General features: G+C 34.6%; 1 protein-coding gene and 1 long non-coding RNA gene across 4 annotated transcripts in view; one reads left to right on the top strand and one right to left on the bottom strand.

Annotated features, from left to right (window-relative positions):
- Positions 1–1,503: 1,503 nt before the first annotated feature.
- Positions 1,504–5,075, top strand: LOC110741696. The gene is made up of 3 exons (XR_002518395.2): positions 1,504–3,575; positions 3,800–3,889; positions 4,061–5,075. It is a non-coding gene; the product is annotated as an uncharacterized LOC110741696 (long non-coding RNA).
- Positions 5,076–13,528: 8,453 nt separating this feature from the next.
- Positions 13,529–20,057, bottom strand: part of PCDH17 (protocadherin 17) — a 97,576-nt gene continuing 91,047 nt past the window's right edge. For 2 of the 3 annotated variants that reach the window (XM_031655873.1, XM_031655872.1), the window contains one exon: positions 13,529–18,227. In XM_031655873.1, the coding sequence (XP_031511733.1) occupies positions 17,545–18,227 (683 nt within the window). In that variant the 3' untranslated portion in view covers positions 13,529–17,544. The remainder of the gene's footprint in view (positions 18,228–20,057) is intronic. The other variant, XM_021929667.2, reaches the window with a different exon arrangement.

Raw genomic sequence — 20,057 nt, 5'->3', positions numbered from 1 at the left:
GGTTATCAGCTATCAATGTATTAAGTCACATTGTTTTGCATTTGTCGCACATAATTAACTAATATAAGTAATATGTTATTAATAAGAGTTTTAGATGTATTTTTTTAAGGAAGCCGAGTGTTTCAAAGAGATGTTGAGAAATCCTCCTCTATAACATACTTGCCAGGAAATCATTCAATGTGCTTGACAGCAATTGATCATTCTAGTAGAAAGCTTCCTATTAATATAATTTTCTAAATAAGTCATGATCTTTCAGACATCCAGATTTTATATGTACTGCTTCAATTTCCTAGAATTATTTGCAGGGATTTCTTCATCCCTCCTTTCACTACACAAACTTCTACTTATTCTTTAAAACAGCTGGGTGGTTACTTTCTGTGTCAATTCTTTTGAAAAGATGTTTGGGATAGTCAACTTATATGTGCTTTGGGTAAAAAAATTAATTGAGGCTGCATTTCCCAACATTGTCCTCAACAGTCCTAAAACCAAAACTACCATTAAACAAATTAGCTTCAAGTACTGAAAATATTATGGTATGCCCGTGCAATAATATTAGTAATAATAATAGTCAGGGTTTTCCAGAGAACTAGAACCAGTAGGAAATAGATAGATAGATCTGTATGTGTATCTATGTTTCTACCTAGAGAGAGAGAGCTTTATCGTAAAAACATTGACACACAAAGTCTTTAAGTTTTCACTTTTAATGAGGTGAGTCACATATAAATTGCTCCAATGTGAAATATTACCAACAGTTCTTGTGAAATTCTGAGTTCAAATATGCTAAAAATACAATAATTTTATCATGGAAATTTTGTTTTTCTAGATAAGATTAAATATTTTGTTTTTCTTTGAAAAACACGATTGAATGGTTGTTAGGTTTTCTGATTTGAGGGTAAATCAGAAATTAAGTTGCTTTTTCCAGATAAGATACTAAATTTTTAGAATAATGCTGACACTGTCCATGAAAATTTGACTTAATTCTGTGTTCTTATTGTATATTGGCATTTAAAGCTATTTTAATGAGTTTCAGTAGAGAAGGAAACTAACCACTTGGACTTTTTTTTCCCTGAATTTTCCCTCTCTTAGCATCTTTTGTGTTTAAAACAATTTTATTGACCTGCAATAAAACTTACTAAACTTACCTTTTCTGTAGAGTTTTTAAAAAATAATTTAAAATAAAGAGTGATTTCTCTTTCCCCTATTAAATGATGTTTTTTAAGCCTTTCTTCTCTTCCCCTCTTTTGAATTCTAAGCAAGACTTTTTCAAGTCCTTCTTACATTTTACCACCTCATTCATTTGTGATCCCTTTGTAATTTCCAGGTGCTTGGTTTCATGGGTTGCAAAAGCTGAAATCATGTATAATCAAATGCTTGATGCAGCACTTTCAGCGAAACACAATTATCAGTGATTTTGAGCATAACCTGAAAAAAGGTCAATTTATTATTTTAAATCAGAAATAGTTTCAATGGTGATACTTTTTTAAAAAATTCCATTAAAAATAATTTTCTTTTCTACCTGTTGATTTGACTTTGGGAAAAAAAATCTATAGTTTTAGCAACTTTGTTACATAACAGGACTCAATTGCATCAGGTGGTATTGACTGATGTATTTAATAATGTAATAAAGATGCCAACCATGACAAAATTGATTAGTTTGGAAATAGGGCAAAACACCATTTCTTCCACAAATGTATCAAATAAAAAATATTGCTTACAGTGTGATGAAACCTGTCAAGTAAATTTATGATATGCGAAATTTATGAGCTTTCAAGTATTTATTTGGAGTTTGGCAGAACCGGCAGCCTATCTTGTACCCTCTTTGCGTAAGGAAAACAAATTGAATGGGGCAAGCTGGCTAGTAAGCAGTCCATATTACAATTGATTAACAGGAAATATTTCACGTTCTGTATCCAACTTTTATCTAGAATGTTCTTTGAAGAGTTCTATATTTCACATTCAATTTTTATGTCCACTTGCAAGTTTCTCTGCTCTCACAATTCAAAGAGATTCTGTTGAAGAGGAAATTAGAGGCTGTGATTCAGAATTCAGTGAGTCTAGTCCCTGCAGAAACTTGGCAGAGCATAGAATCAGTTCTTGGGATGCCAAATTTAGTGGCCCCGAGCCAGATGCTAATTTTGAATGCATGGCATGCATCACTTTGTGTCTCGATTAAGCCATGTCTGTGAGTCCCATGCAAGCCCAGCAACAGATTTTATGCAGCATATGTATTAGTGTTCAGGGCATCATTAATTTTATTCTGCCTTTAAACATGGGACAAAAGCACTTTTTTAATATTATAACTTCCATCTCTTTGAAAACAATAAGAAATGTTAATTGACTTTTTGTTGTCCATTATCTTTCTAAATTTTTATATCAATTTTGATGATTTCTAATAAAGGCATATTCAGCAAAGGAAGAATTAACCTTACCTAAATGTAGAAGGTAAGTGGGGACAATATAAGAAAATTATTTTTCCTTGTCACCTTCTTGCTTCTTTAGTATATTAGAAATGTGTTCATGAAATTGGATATATTCAGAAATATTTGAGAAAACCAATAAAAATTATGGAGCAGAGAAAATTAAAATGTTATCAGTGTATACAACTGGACTAAAAAGTTTTATTTTGACCTTATTTGAATCACACTGCTGTTTTCTCACCTGAGTATCTTATCAGAATGTTTGCTTCTGCTTTCGGCATCAGGATCCTAAAGCTTTCAGCAGTATCTGAGCCTACAGAAACAGGATCCTTTCCATAGAAGTATTTAATACTTTTGGCATTGTTCTTGTTTGGAAGTCGTTGGCGAATATGTACATATGCATGCATTTTTAAATTAAAAAACAAAGCAGGTGATATATAAATTTAAAATGGAAATTGGAGCCACGAATGACAGCGGATTGATGTGCTTTCTTAACGTACTGACCTTGAACTGTGCCAACTTGCTCAGTTTTTAGTCCCCCATCCCCCCAAAAAAGACAGCAACAAAAAAAACCAGAGTGATTCAGATACAGCTGGCTCTGTGAGTTACAACAGAGCACAGGATTCTTGCAAATCTATTGTGTAAGAGCTATGCACAAGAGTCTTCTAGCTACACTAACATATTTTTTAAAAATCAACCAATGGATGAATAAACGTGACCTTTTGTTCAGAGAAAAAAGTCCATTCGTTGAATGAGTTAAATGATTGATTTTATGCTTATTTTTTTTTCTCTACAACATTTTTTTTTCTTTCTGTGTTCCTTTTCAGTGTGTTTTATGCAAGTCTGAGTATTTAGTCACCATTGGATACTTAAAAGAGAATGGTGAGGAAAAGGCAAGGACAAAATTAGAAACTCCTTTTGAATTGTTGGCTTTTATTCCAGCCAATCTTCTTCTGAGTCGGAAATAATGTTGCTTTTTTTGGAGTAAAGGGGGAGGGAAAGAATTCAGTGTAAATTATATCGTTATTTTATAACGTGCTTGCATTTGCAGAAGGAAAACACACATTGAAACAGAAGAAACTTTTGAAGCAAAGTGTGAAAAAAAAATCATGTTTTCATCCAACACTGGGTTGGCTTTGAGTGGAACTGGTCCAAATGGTGAGTACCGTGGTCATATATAATGGAGATGAGATTGGGTAGGCCTGACATCTCTTAATTTATTTTTTCTACCAGGGTAATGCTAGCCACCTCCTGTTTTTATTATACCACTTTAATGCCAGCCATTTCCTGTTTTCATTAGACCATTGTAATGCTAGCCTCCTACTGTTCTCATTAGTGCAGGACTGTGTAATGGCAGCCACCTCATGTTTTCATTATAACAGAGCTGTATGGTGCCAGCTGCCACTTGTTTAACTTTACTGAGAAGCATTTGACCATGGACTACATACTCCTACGAGCTAGTGGCAAACAAGGTAAAAGCCTTCAGGATTCTGGTGAAATAATAATGGTAAATGCTTACATGATTTATTGGCTATTAATGTGCAAGGAATATAGTGGCTCGTAATGGCCGGGAAACTACAATAAACTCAGTCAATATTTGAACTGTTTTGTTATAGTTATTGTTTTGTTGTGTTTTGTTTTAGAACGATTTGTCTGACAAAGACCTTCAACAAGATTTTGAAGTTATGTACTGTGGTTGGATGTGGGAAGATTGGTATTACTAAGAATATTCCATGTGCAATAATGGATAACATTTCTTGAAAGATTATTATGTATCCAAATAGTTCCAAGCTTTTCATGTATTACTTCATTTATTCCTTACAATTACCTTAGGAGTTACTGTTATCATTCACATTTTGCATATTAAGAAATTAAAGCACATAGCAGTTACATAATTTAAGAGTCAACAAATTTCCTCCTTAAAGGGCCAAATAGTTATCTTTTTAGCTTTTGGGGATGTACAGTTTTGCAGTTTTGTCCTAACGAGCGAACTCTTCAGCTGGAAAACTGCCAAAGACAATAAGTAAATAAGTGGGCATAGCTGGCTTCCGGTTAATTTACACAAAGAGACGAGGGGATGGATTTGGCCCAAAGGTTGTGTTTTGCCTGTAACTGATGCACATAGTTGAGTGTGGTGGGTGAGAGTTATGATTCTAATTGAGGTAGTTAAGCTACAGTCCATGACTTCACCATTCTGTACTTCCTTTCTGTGACTTTGTAACTGAAAATACTTCCCATTACATTCATTTGGAAGCCTTTAATTGTACAATGATTAAAGTTTTCAAAGAGAAAAATGACTTTGCTTAATTATGTGCCTTCAATTTTTTATTTAATTCATTACATTTTAAAAGTTTTACCCCTAATACTTTTATTTATGAAGCATCTAAGAATTATCATCAATAATAACATAAACATGAAATTTATTATTGAAAATTCAGAGTTTTTGCTGAAGGATTAAATAAATAAACTTTCAAATATGTTTTTACCTACATTTTCTTTTCTGTATGTAAAAATTTTATGGAATATTTTTTCTTTTGATTCCAGCACTCTATCGTTCTCTGTGTTAACTTTCCCAAATAAGCTAATTGACACACGTGTGTAAGTTTGTTGAAATGATTAAAAGCTGTTGAGAATTGTTACCTGCCAATGCTCCCTGGGCAATAAAGTCCTAACTATCTCTTACAGAACCCTCTAAATGACTATAGTGAGTCACATTTAAAATGACAACTGTCACCCTAGAATTTGAATTTTGAACCAGGAAAAAAACCATATATATATGTGTATATATGGGTTTTTATATATAGGTTTATTTATATTAATGATACATGTGCTTCAACAAAAAGGGAAAATATATCCCCAGATTTTGTGTTATTGATAACATTAGGAAGTTAGAAAGCAATGTTTTGTTGTTGTTGTTGTTTTGTTTTTTGTTTTTGAGACAGTCTCGCTCTGTCACCCAGACTGAAGTGCAGTAGTGCGACTCAGCTCACTGCAACCTCTGCCTCCCACGTTCAAGCGATTCTTCTGCCTCAGCCTCCCAAATAGCTGGGACTACAAGCACCCGCCACCATGCCTGGCTAATTTTTGTGTTTTTAGTAGAGACGGGATTTCATCATATTGGCCAGACTGGTCTCAAACTCCTGACCTGATGATCTACCCACCTGGGCCTCCCAGGTGGGCATTACAGGCATGTGCTGGGATTACAAGTGCTGGGATTACCGGCATGAAGCACTGGGCCCAGCCAGCAATGCTTTTTATATTAGGCTGTGATCTGCAGTTTGGACTCCTGTCTGCCTGAGGCCAATAAATGTCAGGCAGGCAGGAGTGATGTTAAAGGTTGGTAAGTCATTCTATGCCTGCATGTAACTTCTTACTTGTCTTTAACATTTCTCAGTATGAATGCACCCTCACAATGAACTTAGTATGGCTTAGCGTCACTTGTGGAAATTACCTTTATTGAACTGCAACGGTAGACACAAGCACTTGGACGTGCACGCACACACACACACACTCACACTCAGAGAGAGAGAGAGAGGCGGAAAGACAGAGAAACAGGAAGCGAGATGACTGAAATGGAAAGCTGGCACACTCATACACGAAAGGTAGAAAGTATCAAGGTTTGGCATGCCCTATCTTGGCTGCCAAATTCTGTATTGTCAAGCGAGGATGCCTAAGTGAGATGTTTCCAATATTTGTTCTCTTCTTAAATTGTTTCTATTTTCACTGTTAGTTTTGGTGTTCCATCTAAGAGAGGGCAGGTGGAGCAATAATAACATTTACTGTAAAATAAAATGCAAATTTCACTATGCAAATAAACCGTTAGGAAGTAAATTAGCTTGAACAGTAGTGGTAGATCACAATTATATTGCTTTTTAAAATAGGGAGATACACACGTTTGTAAATGTGCTGGGGAGGTTACTGAGTCCCAATGGAAGGATCACTCCCAAAGCTGAGGCTGTAGTCTTTTCTTCTGCCTCCCTTTGTGAAAGTATCTGATTTTCAGGGTTCCTGGTCTGTCGGTAATACTAGTATTCACTACGATGTATAATAACTTTATTTTTAACACACTTAGTTCATACTTAGCCAAATAAAATCCAGTCTCTAATGTGGATTGGCTATGGTAATTACTATTTATATTAATTAGCCTGTCAGTGTGCAGACTTTCAACTTTGCACTGGAGTTCTTGTCACCCTTTTAACACATTACCATTATTATTTTAAAACTAGAGTCATCTCAAGTTCAAATTCATAAAATGTGCATTGGAGCCGCCTACCCTGCCTTACAGATGGGTAAAACAGAGTATGTGTCAAGACAAAAAAAAACTTTTAAGAAACGTTTGCACTCACCTTCCCCTCACCTCATTTAGAAAGTCAACCTGACTTTTTTTTTTTTTTTTTTGACATTCCTTGTGTTACTTTAAAAGAATTAAAATCAGTGTTTATGCTTGGAAGATACTTAAGAGATCAATAAAGATCTCTACTCCTTCTACAGCATTCAGGGATACATATGGCTAGCTAGCTTCTGCTTGAAGATTGCCATTTCTTGATGTGCTACCACTCTAACATCATTATCTTTTTAGTATTTGGCCTCTACAGACTCCCAAAGTCATGGTAGAGACAGATTTCACATACACGCTAAGTCAGTGACTTCAGATGGAGAATAAGTTGGTCACGCCAATATGTCTAAAACGCAACAGAAGGCTAGACCTTTGAGAGAGTCCCAGAGACAGATTATTTTCTCTCCTTTCATAGCTGAGAATTTTGTTTTACCTGCCTTCCTTAAGGAATCCATTTTAAATTCTTTCAAGTGGAGTAGAGAAGGCCAGGCGCCATGGCTCACGCCTGTAATCCCAACACTTTGGAAGGTGGAGGCGAGTGAATTGCTTGAGGTCGGGAGTTTGAGACCAGCGTGGCCAACATGGTGAAACCCCGTCTCTACTAAAAGTACAAAAATTAGTTGGGCATGGTTGTGCACGCCCGTATTCTCAGCCACTTGGCAGGTTGAGGCACGAGAATTGCTTGAACCTGGAGGCAGAGGTTGCAGTGAGCCGAGATCATGCCACTGCATTCCAGCTTAGGCAACAAAGTGAGATCCCGTATCAAAAGAAAAAAAAAAAAAAAAGGAGTAAACAGTCATCTTAAGTAACGCCTTTCCCTTACATTCCATGGCGATTCTACCAACATGTATGCTTTTGTACTGACTAGGGCCTGAGCTAATCTCTCAGTTGCAGGAAGACACTGGCCCTGTCAATCTACAGAGAAGAACATATCCCCACCAAGTTGGGAAGTAGTACTGAATGCTAAGGAAAGAATCTCCAGAAATTCTCTCTAAACTCTAGGGAAAAAAAACACACAAAACAGAAAAACATGTTAATCTATTTAATATTCAATATCCAAAGCCCAGTGTTGTTCACTCCTCTTTTCTTATCTATGTCCTTTCTCTCTATGGCACGAATCCTCAAGCTGGGCATTATCGACATTTTTGACTGGATAAAACTTTGTTGTGGGTGGCTGTCCTGTGCATTGTAGGGTGCTTAGTAGCACCCCTGGCTCTACCCACCAGTTGCAAGCATCAACAACTTCTCTATCCCCGTGTCTTAACAATCAACATTGTCTCTAGGCACTGCCATATATCTGTGGGGAGGAAATTGTCCCTAGTTGGGAACTACTTATTCTCTATTTTGGTGCCAAGATACCAGTTAGTACAAGCTCCAGTAAACATAGAATATTATAGAAGGAATAAGACAGGACAGTTCTATCAACTTTGGGAGTTCCTGGGACAGTGGACACACATAAACAATTCTTATGAATAAAATTATTCTGCCTAACAGAATTCACACAGCAGATTTCAGGAGCTGCTTGGAGGACCTGGGAATATTTAAAAGTCACTTTTCAAGGCATGGACATCTTTCCTATCATTCCTGCCCTTGATCTTCACCTCTCTCTTCTGTCTCTTTGTCTGCCAAATCTTCAAAGATGATTTCAGATTTCAAACAAAGAATTATTTCTGGGAAGTTGGAAACATACACATAAATACTCTGATGACGGCTTGAAGCTGAGAATTGCAAGATTCAGCAAAGTTGGCATTGCCTCTAGATAGTTGGACCTGGCCCAAGAACAAGGTGCTATTAGGCAGCATCTTATAAAGAATGGATCACCAGGCAGCAGCAAGCTGTCCTACTGTTATTTTCCTGAATTCACATTCAGCTTGGCAAGTCTTCTGCAGAGCTCTCCAATCTAGTGACTCTAATTCAGGTGTCCTTAAGTCTCTTGGCTAAGGATCTTCCTTAGGATAGACATCACGGTGACATCTCCTAAGTGACACATTTGGAATAATCCCCACCTTATTGGAGCTTACCTTTCTAACTCTGTTTAACTTTCTAATCAGAATACATCCTGACTTTATTTAAATGTCTTTATACAGGCTGCCTCTCTCTTCTTCCAGAATGCATTTCCTGTAAGTCTCTGCTGCCAAAATCCTGTCCTACCTTAAATGCTCAATTCAAATGCTGCTGTCTCCAAGAAGCTGTTACTGATTCCCTTTTTGACCTCTCATTTCCTTCATTGAAAGTACTTGCTTTTGCTTTTTTGAAAAAATTTTTGCTCACTGTGACTTGTACTTTTCTCATAGTACCAACTACAGTCTATATTTTGTAAATATCTTAATTTCTCAGTATATTATAAATTCCAGTGAGACAAAAACTGTATCTACTTAATATTTGTATGCCCCATGGTGTCAAAATATACAATACATGCTCCATAAAATTCCGTTGAATTGAATTGGGATGTACATTCTCTGGAAGGAAAGGCACCAGAGAAGTCATATTTGACCCATTCATTTATTTCCTTTCCTCCTCTAAATTATAAACAGAGATTAATTTTGGTAGTTGTGCAAAATTAAATAAATGAAGTACAGGTAAGATTTGAATTTTAGAAATCTTTTAGGAAGAAATTCAGGTTAAGAAATCATGAGCACATAATCTCAGAGGTTATCTTCTCTTACCCTCGAATCAAAGTCAAACACTTCACATGGTGAGATCTTAAAATGAGGATTTCTTAATACACAGGAATTGGTGATAATATAGTAAGATAATTAACTTTCTATCACTTATTCAACCTTTCAATGAGATAGCTAAGAACTCTTGCATAAAGATTTTATCTGAGACTTGTCATTCTAACCTGTTTATCATTTTGTATACTTCCCGTTTCAACACTCCATGTGGGTTATACCTAAATACTACTGTTAGTTTTCCTTCAGGTTTACTTAAGTAGTTTGGACATTTTCCACCTAATGTAATTATTGAGTAGGTCATTCTTACTTCCATCATTGATTTACAACATGTGGACATATGGGGGTTATTTTAATAGAGAAATAAGTAGAGGAGAAAGACAACATAATATTTAGTTGTCATTGAGAGAAAATTATGAAATAAAAGTGAAAATAATATAATAATCACATGGGAGATAGTAGACAACTATTAAAGAATGTTTAGTAATACTATGGACAAAAAGATAAGGACATAAATTTGATTCTTAAAGGGAAAGGATAAAATAAAAGTTCAAAAATATTATCTCAAAGCAGATTATTACATTAAAGACAACATTTAAGCTGCAGTGGTAAGGGAAAATACTATCAAAATATGACTTAAGACTGTTAAAGAGGTAGTGTACTGGTATTTAGCAGATCAAGGAAATGAGTGAATATCCCATCCCATCTATTTTAATTTAATTTCTAAAATATAAAATAAGTAGTGCTTAAAGAACATTAGAAATGTATTACTGCATCTTTTGAGAATAAGATGGATCTCTGTAAGTTATAAGGAGAGATATTGAACAATTTTTTTTTAGTAAGTTAAATTCAGAGTCAGGCCAGCCTCACTTGATTAACCACCCTGAAAGTGGCTACTAGCAATTGCAGTATTACCTTTTCATCTAATCTTTGAAGAAGGCAGTACAATTGCATTTATTTAATATAAATGAAGCAAGTCAGACATTTTAAAATGTATTATTTATTTATTAGCCATATTGCTGTTACTTAACTTCTCCTTCCCCTTTGTTTTATGATACTGGCTTCTGAAATTATTAGGCTTTCATGCCTTTATATGTGTATGTTAACCCATATGTATGGATGTAATATTTAAATATATTTTTAATATTACTAGAACTTATGTAACCATTTCTAAGAAGCCAATTGATAATACTGTTAATTTATATATGCAAAACATTATGATATAAAGGAATTCAATACAGTCTACATAATTGCTTCCAGGTGAAAATATACCAAGCTCACTTAAAATTTCTGATGTGCCATGATATTTTTTAGAGCCCATACCACCCATGTTGTGAAATATCTTTAAAATGGCAATGAAAAATTGAAGGCAATCCTGGAGAAACAATCCTGACCATTAAGAACCATTAACATAAAGATGATCTAAAGTATATGATGTAACAGTGAATTTTAAAAGACAATCGTATTAGTGGAATAATTTTGAAAACGATTTCAAATGTTACATTGAAGATACTAGAGGGGTAAGATTTTAAATATGGCAGGATTGCAGAATTCACAAAGTCTATGATAACAGGAGGAATTGAACTTTTAGTTCAAGTCTGAGTACAAGGCTTCCCAACTAGTTGCCCTTGGATAAGACCATTGACCTCTTTGAGCTTTAGAATTCTTACTTCTGTAACGTCTTATCAATTTGTGAAAGTGTTCTGTGAATTGAAATATGCTCTATAAGCAGAGTTTATTAGTATTAACTTAGATTCTGAATTATCCTTAGGAAAGTAAGCATAGTCTTCATATAAGCAGTGCTGAATGCCAATTTTTTGAACAAAATATAGTAATAATCTATTTGAAGTTAATTTAAAAAAGGTTTAAAATTTGGTTATTTTTCCTTACAATCTTTGGAATATGTTACAAAGTAATTTGAATTACATAACTTCAGAAAGCTTTATTTTAAAATATGAATCATAATCAAAATTTAGTTTGATTATTACAAATAACTTAATGTGTATAAGAAAAGGAGAGTGGAACAAATAACATATCATTCCTCTCAAAGTGAGATGCTTCATTTTGTAAGAGAAAAAGTAGAGCAACTAATTAGAGCTAATGAACGGTAAGTTGACCTGTGTAATACATAGTTTGTAAAAGCTCACCAGTATCTTCCCTCCTTTACTTATTCCTTGCAGTAAAATACTTATTGCCATAGTTTGACCAAAACCTAAGTTATTTTTTGATAACTCTTTCTGAAATATTTAAAATGAGGAACATTAAAAGAAGCTGCACCCTCCTTTAGGAATACTGAGAATTTGATCCCTAATGTAGAATAGATTTCTTAAAATATCATTAGTGTCTAAAATGAACAGAAAATGATACATGCTATTGGTGAGCCGAATGCATCCACCTCCAAAAGCAGGTAATAAAGAGCTTTAAGATGGTCTTTTAGCTGGCTGATCTATTTGTATGTGCCTTATTGATGCTATACTAATCTTTACAAATTAATTTTCTTCATATTCTACAAAGAATGATGTTGTTGCCAAATAATTGTATCTAGTGACTATACCTACTTAGGTAAATATTATATGGAGGACTTTAACATTTCATTGATATGGAGTAAGCCTGTGATATATGTCCCTTCCACAGTTCCTCCTAATTGCAGCATAGCCAGACAGGGAGCTTCATTTGAATGACTCAGTTCTCAGGGAGTACTGAGTCCCTGAAGTACTTTTATTGAAGACTCAGTGATCTTCAATAAATAAAGAAAAAAGGTTGACCAGTACCACCCTGGTCAGATTGTTCAGGTAACTCATTTAACAGCTTGGTCTACTTGAGAGCAGTGAAGGAACGACATGGTAAGCATATGGTTTTTGCTATTCTTAAAAGTAAAGTTATTTTTATTATGTAATGAAATTACTTGTATTAAGTAGTAATGTCAAGGTAGCATAAGGTCAATTTCTATGTTAGTAAATATCACCAAGCAAAAACTATACATATTCTAAGAGCAAAATGTAATTGGCTTAGCACTTCTTTGTACCCTAGGATCCTTGTATAGTACCTTGTCCGTAAATGGTCTTCAATAAAAAAAGAAAAAGCAAGCAAATAAATGAACAAAAGAATAAATATGCAAGTTATTTAATCTATAACAATAAATATAACCCATAAAGATCTTCTTAGATATGAAAAAGCAATGCACTCTTCATGATATGTGTTACGCTGCTGGAAGAAAAGTAAAATTAAAAAAAAAAAATAAAGTCCGAACAAAAAGAATATTAGACTGGTTTGAAATTTAGAAGATGTCACTCAGTTAGTGAAATGGCAGATATATGGGATGTGTGGATTAACTGAGAAGAAATGCAAACAACAAAATCTAATTTATAAAGAGTAATGCATATTAGAATGTACCTAATTACTTCTCCAACAAGATAGTAACCCTGACACCATTCCTTTTTAGTGTTTACTCCTGAGGCATCATAGCCCAAAGCAAACACATAGTATGAATGCAATAGATGCTTATTAAATGGGGAGAAAAGGAGATTTATTATTGTAAAATGTCAAGATAAATATGTGTTTACTTTAAAATACCATTTATACATATTGTATATATTGGATTCTGTACTATATGGAGTTTCAGGCATTTACTAGGGGTCTCAGATCGTTTCCCCTGCAGATGAGGGAGGAGTGTTCTATTTCCTTTCATCAGTCATGTAAGATTATGACAGGACTTATAAACTTACTTTTCTGAAATCCTCTGGGATGTTATGCCAAATTATCTTTATACTAATTGCAAATATTAAAAACCACAAATATCATTAGTTCAAATATCATTAGTTCATTGTGTTCAAATATCACAAATATGAACCCTTGGTAATTATTTAACTAGTCAATTTATCTAAGCTATGTGAAAGATTGCGAATCCACTTCTATTGAGAAACTAGTGATATTATCAAGTATTTTTTTTTTAAGTCTTATTTTACTGTTAAGCAGATAACTAGCAAAATGAGTTGTGATGCCATAGTTTGCTTTTCTAAAATAATCACGATCAGGGTCCCTGTGATATGCAGTGTGTAACACATCCCTTCTGTGTTAATGAATTCAAGGGAAGGCAACACCACTATTAGTAATAGGTTTTTATTCAGAGTCCTCATTTTCCAGATAGGTCACATTAAACACAGCCATTAAACAATAGCGTTGAGATAAATCCATACAATGTATGCTGCTTTTGTTGTTGTCCTTGTTCACCAATCACTTGGTGCAGCTAAGAACCTTATGGAGTGATGGGTTGATAATGGAAATAGCCAACCTGCAAAACACTGGGGCCAGGAAAGTCAGACTTTAATCAGGTCTCATTCAATTATATTTCGAATCAACACATCTTGATAGCCAAAACTCTCATTTGAATTAATGCTCTGATAAATGCTGTCTGTTGTCAAAAGAATATAATCAGACAATTATGACTGGGCATATATTATGCCAGACCTGTGTATTTGTTGAACTCAGTAACTTCTACTCTATTAGATAACAAACAGCTTTTAACCTGGTTCTAAAATAGCATATGCTCTATTACTACATGGCTTTTTTTATGGTGCCATATTTTATATCGAGCAATGTCTAGATCCTTTAAAGAGAAGTCATGTTTTACAAGATTTCAGCTAATTTTGGAAAACAAAACAAGTTAGTTTCTCAACCAGGAATTCAATTAACCTATGGAGTAGTGAGCCAATCTTTGTCTATTGCCTGCAATAAAGTTAGAAGTGTCAGGTTAAGAAATAGCATGAAAGAATTCTTTGAAATTGCATGATATGTCTCTTTAATGTTTACTTTGGTATAGGTATAACTAACACAGATTCTCACTACTTTTAACTGATGAAAAAGTTATTTTGTTGCTGATTTTTTTTTTTTTAATTCATCTGTAAGCAATTTTTAGAAGTTTGGGTTTCTTACTGAAATTTCCATGAAGTGATTTTTTTTTTTCTGTGCTTAACTTCAGTTACTTAAAGACCTAAAAGAACTAAAGTAGTATCACATCACATATTTTGTATGTGTGGGATATTTTTGAGGGGTTAGTACTTGAAAGATGTGAACTGATATTTTTTTCACATTCTAAATTATGCTAAAACCCCTTCAAATCTCACTGTTTGCTCATGCATCACCTATTAGAGCAAGTTGTTCCCTAAAGGTGTGATTTTGGCATCTCATAGGCTTCCTTGAAAGCCAAGCACCAGAGGTCTGCGATAAAGGCAGTTGCCAGCTAAATGAATGAAAGCGAGATTTCTTCAATTCAACTATAAAAGCTTAGAGTCCTGACTGCTGTATTACCACCAACTTGTAAATAAATAATCACTACTAAATACAGATAATGTGTTAAACAGCTAACACTAGTAAATCACTGGTGACAGAGAGCCTAAAGGTAAATCCCTCACACATTGGCACAACCAATTCTTAAAATCTTATGGTGTTTTAATGTCCTCAGACACATATAATAAATTGAACAACTGGTTACTTAGTATTAAGAATGTTTAAAAAATAAACCCTACTCTCTTTGCTGATTTCATTTACATACTGCTTTAGATTTTACTAAGTGGTTATCTGTCTAGTAAGAGAGAGGCAACACTTGGTAAGACTAAATGGAAATCAGTTTTCCATCAAATTTCAGCTATCAAGCTAAATCAACCTGTAGTCTCCTGGCAAAAATAACGTCATCTAACAGAGACAACACATTTCAGATACATAAATTGTCCAAAATATAGAGAGTCAATTAGGTTTCACAGGTACAAGATCCCTTCTTTTCTAATTTAAACATTTATGAGTAATAAACACCAAGAGTAGAGCTTTGGAAAGGCTGTTACTAGGAACCAAAATATAGTTCTCAAGAGAATAAGGCTGATGGGAGTTGTCCACTCTTCCCTCTCAAAGCAGTTTTGCAAACGAGGTACAGTCTAAAATATTGATGGCATTTGATGGAAGTATTTTCAGTAGAAGTTTTTAAAGTTTAAAATTACAAAACTTAATTTAATTCAATGTTTGTTTTTGCTTTTGTTTTTGTTTTAAATATAAGAATTTTTATGACATTTATGCTGTTTCTACACTGGCTTGGTGGCCAGAAGAGAAGGCACAAAATTCTCCACCAGTTTGCAAATAATGCATTTTTCTGCTCCAGTGCTCAAACAGCCTTTATTTAACTCAGCACCACATTTTCTAAGGTATGGGCACAAAACTGTTTGTCATGAAGCTGTAAAATGCCAAAAATTTTAAATGCTGAAAGAAAATGTCAATCAAGGCATTTTGCCATCTGCTGCTACTTCTGCAAGTGCTAATTTTATTTTTCCCAATTCCTGAAATTTGAGGTTTCTTAGCCTCATATGGAATTAAGTTTGAAACTCGCTAAATGTCACAAGAAAAGGTGTAACCAAATGAAGGAATAGAAGGTGTATTGTTCTCAAAGGACACCAACAAAAAAGAGGCAGAAGAGCACTGAGATAAAGGAAAACATTTTGTTAAGACACAGACCTCTTGAAAAACACTACACAATGCAAGTAACCACTGCTGGTACATACATGCATTAAAGCATTTTTCATGTTTTTGAAATTTAATGGGAACACACATCTGAACCACTTAAAATACTTTGAGAACCAACTGATGATATAATATCTACATAGGCAGAAGCTGTATGTTATTGAAAAAACATGAAGAAGTTTCAGATATTGGTACAAATGTTAATTCTTGTGATTTAGCATGACTTTAATAAAATCTTCTACAAGGACTTGCACATAACCATGACTGATGGATGTATTTTTTGACCTTTCAGTTAGCTCCATCAGCTCACTCAAACACATTTTGAACAGATTATGTACTGTAGTACTTGGTAGACTATACATTAAACAAGAGACTTTGCTCTGAGGCACTGCTTCCCACACTCCATGGGGAAAAGGAAGCAGGAAAAAACAAAACTCATAGAGTTCGACAGCTACCGAGGCAACACTTGCCATTTACAATATAAGCCCAAATATTTTTGCAACACAACTATATATTAATTTAATAAAATACACAATATAGCTCTTATACACTCAACAATTTGGCTCATATGCACTGAATCTGCAATAAATCAATAAAAAATATGTCATTTGATGTAAACACATTGAATCTTCTTACATTTGCACATTTAAATGGTCATGTGACTTGTGTATGTCTAAGACATTTTCACTTTCCTGAGCTATTTTAGTGTCCACAAATGAATAAAACATATTAATCAAGTTAATTTTCTCTGAATCTTACCACTCAATGGTAACCAATTTTTAGAACTTTTCTATGTCAAATTTAAAACATACTCATCATTGTTTAAATCTTTGTTGGACACTAAAATGCTAAATAGGCATTTTAAATCTTTAAATTTTCTTCTCCTTTAATGACGTGAATTAGTCTACGTGTGTGCAGGACAAAATGGACTATATCTTTTTACATTTAACTTTTATACGACATGAGATGTCTTACAAATGACCAAAGGTTTTTTTTTTGTTGTTTTTATTTTTGTTTTTGACTAATGATATGGAATGTTCCTTGTGTTTATATGTGTGTCAGGTAACTTTATACAGAAATGTTTACCACAAATACGTGTTAATGTTTGGTGTAGCTTGGACTACTGCAAGGTCTTTTCAGGACTTTCAGTAGAAGCCTGTGATGACTGCTAGAAATCCACCACAGATCACAAATTATGACCCTGCTTTGTATGGGGTTTATAGGTAAACAGTTAAGTCAGCATAAATCACGGAGGACAGTCTGAGAGTGATCAGAAATACTTCAATTCTCACACTGCATACCTTCCTAACAGATTGTCAAAAGGTAATTCTTCTTATCCTCCTTTTTCTTCTCTCCTTTTTCTTCCCTTTTTTCTTTTCTCTTTAAGCATCAATAATTCTGTCCTAATATAAGTTTGGTCAAAACGAAACCATTGTTATCTCTGAAAAAGAAACAGCAGTGGAAAGAACATACTTGTGGGCACTTCAGATGTTCACTAAAAGCCTTAAAGCAGCATTGGTCTTTCTTCATCCCTGTAAAATGGGTTATCACCAGGAGGAATCATCTTTAAATCAACAGAAGAGACAAGAAAATGCCAATGCCATTTTTTTTTTTTTCACTTTCTCACAGCCACAGGGTCGTTTCCCCGGCAGTCTTGCAAAAGCTTATCAATTTCTCTCACAACTTCCTCTGCATCCACGGACTCTCTGCCCAGATCCCTGTTGGGGTGGTCAAGCTGCTCAAGAACAGCACCCATCTCACTGGAATCCCGGCTGGCTCTGGAATGCACATCCGCAAAGACCCTTGCCATCTGATCAGAAGCCATGAAGGGAGGGTCTCTTGGTTGCTTACTAGGCGACAGATACTGACTGTCAGTGGGCAAGTACTGACTGCTTGCTTCAGCCAGGGCTCCTGGTTTTGCTTCAGAGCTATCCAGGGAGCCTTTTGTTGAGGTGCAAGGCTCGATGCATGCCTTGGTTGGGCTGCTTGATGCTGAGGGGACCTCTTGGAGGAGAGGGCTCAGGGCACGTTTGGCTTTTAAGTAAGGTTTAACGTTGGCAATGAGAATAGTGTGCTCTCGCTTGTCTTTTCCAAATGTACAAAAAGTCTTTTTCCCAGTGGGATTCACAGTTTCGTAAGTCTCAGTCTCAACATTAGCTTCAACTGTAGGTACAAAGAGATTTGTGCGGTAATCTGCATTTTCAGCCTGATTGGCTGCAGGGAACTGTGGCATCCAGCACCTGTCAGAATGACCAAGCACTCGGCATTCATCTGTGCAATTAACACACTCTTCTGGTTCTGCAAAACAAAAGAGAAAACAGCAAATCCAATCATTAGGGTTTTCTTTAAATTTCTACAGAGGCTGTGATCAGCTCTCAATGGGTTTGCTTGACCTCTGGTCTCTTAATTAAAAAGGAAAAGAAAACAATAATTAAAACATTTCAGGATGGTTGCATAAACCTGCTGGTTGAGACAATGGTTTAATTTAAGTCTATTCTCTAGATATTAACGAATTCCCATAGCCTGGGAAGAAGTAAGAGGTGGCCATTGGAGAATCATTCTCAGTAGAACAGAGCATCACTGTAAACTAAACTCCTGGGAATATCAGTTAGTCTTTGTTCTCTATAACTCATCCTAGAAACAGTGAACTTCAAAAAAGATTATCAGCATTATTTTTTTCAAATCAAATAACAGGGCAAAAACTGGATTGCAAACTTCCATAACAAATTCTAAGCTGCTCTTTAAAAAATGTTTTATCACTATTTTGCTTGCAATTGCTATTTGGATGACAGTCACGAAATAAAAGGTTTCCTTTAAATGCTTACTTTTCCTACTCAGAGTGGCAAATGGAATTTTTTATCAGAATGTTTTATGAATAAACTTGTCAAAAAGTGCACATTCCTATTTTATTAGATAGGCTTACGGATCATGTAATCAGTTTTCTGTTCAGCTTTTTGTTTTTGGGTGTAAGTAGGTGAAAATGCATTTACGCAACAGATATAGTTCAAAATGAATGACAAATCATGATTTTCCATTTTAAATAATAATGCTTTCTGTGGGAATTTTTACTTTTTTCCTTTGCCAATAGAGAATCTAAATAAAGCATTCTTTTAATGATCTCTACTTCACAGATGCTGAACATGGAATATGAAAAAAAAAAATCCTTAATTATAGAACAGCTGCATACTTCCATTGACCCCAATATTTTAAACCATAACTTTGAGCTACATCTTCCCAGTTGTCCCTTTCTTCTATAAATGGTTGTGCCTATTGTAGTTAATGACTATTTTTAAATCAGAGACTTTTACTTTTAGGAGAGGATATTTACAGTTTACTTTTACGTAATGGAAATAGAAGTGCCTACAGTTTTAGGCGCCCTTGGGATTTGCCATTTAATTGATGCTGGTTGATCCCCATGAATTTAGAGTGTCCTGTGCAAGAAAAGACTTCCACATGAAAGATGTATTTAAAATAGCAGCAAATGTAACAGCATTGATACATTTGTATATCACTTCTCAAAGCTATATATGAAACCTAAAATTATACTTAAAACATGTAAATAATTATTTACATTAAAAGGCCCACAATCTGTTTTATCTCGAAAGGTTTTAAGATAAAATAGTTTCTTAAGAGATTGAAATTTTGTAGGAAGAAATCAAATGGTGTCTTGACAGAACAAAGATACTATACTATTTATTCACACCTGCAAAACATAAAAAAAAAAAAATTAGGTATCTTTCTTCTATTTTAATTTTGTCATTTTTTAAAAGAAATGTTTTCTTATGAGTAAATTAAATATTCACTGTTAAATTTATTATGCAGGAAAGAATGCTGAAAAGTAGTCTCACAGGGCATCTACAGACCCAAATACTATCTACAAATTGAAAGACAGTTAGACAGACATGAAGAGCAGCAGAAACTAGGCATTAATTTTATTCAGAAGCCTCCATTTATGTATTTAAATTAAAGCTGAAATTTTTTAAAAAGGGGTATCAGAAATTCAGTATTGGCCCAGCATGGTGGCTTATGCCTATAATCCCAGCACTTTGGGAGTCTGAGGCAGGAGGATTACTTGAGCCCAGGAGTTTGAGACTAGCCTGGGCAACATAGCAAGATGCCCTTCTACAA

The sequence above is a fragment of the Papio anubis genome, chromosome 15 (assembly GCF_008728515.1).
Source record: "Papio anubis isolate 15944 chromosome 15, Panubis1.0, whole genome shotgun sequence".
Lineage (NCBI taxonomy): Eukaryota > Metazoa > Chordata > Mammalia > Primates > Cercopithecidae > Papio > Papio anubis.
This window is presented reverse-complemented; position numbering and strand designations above follow the sequence as displayed.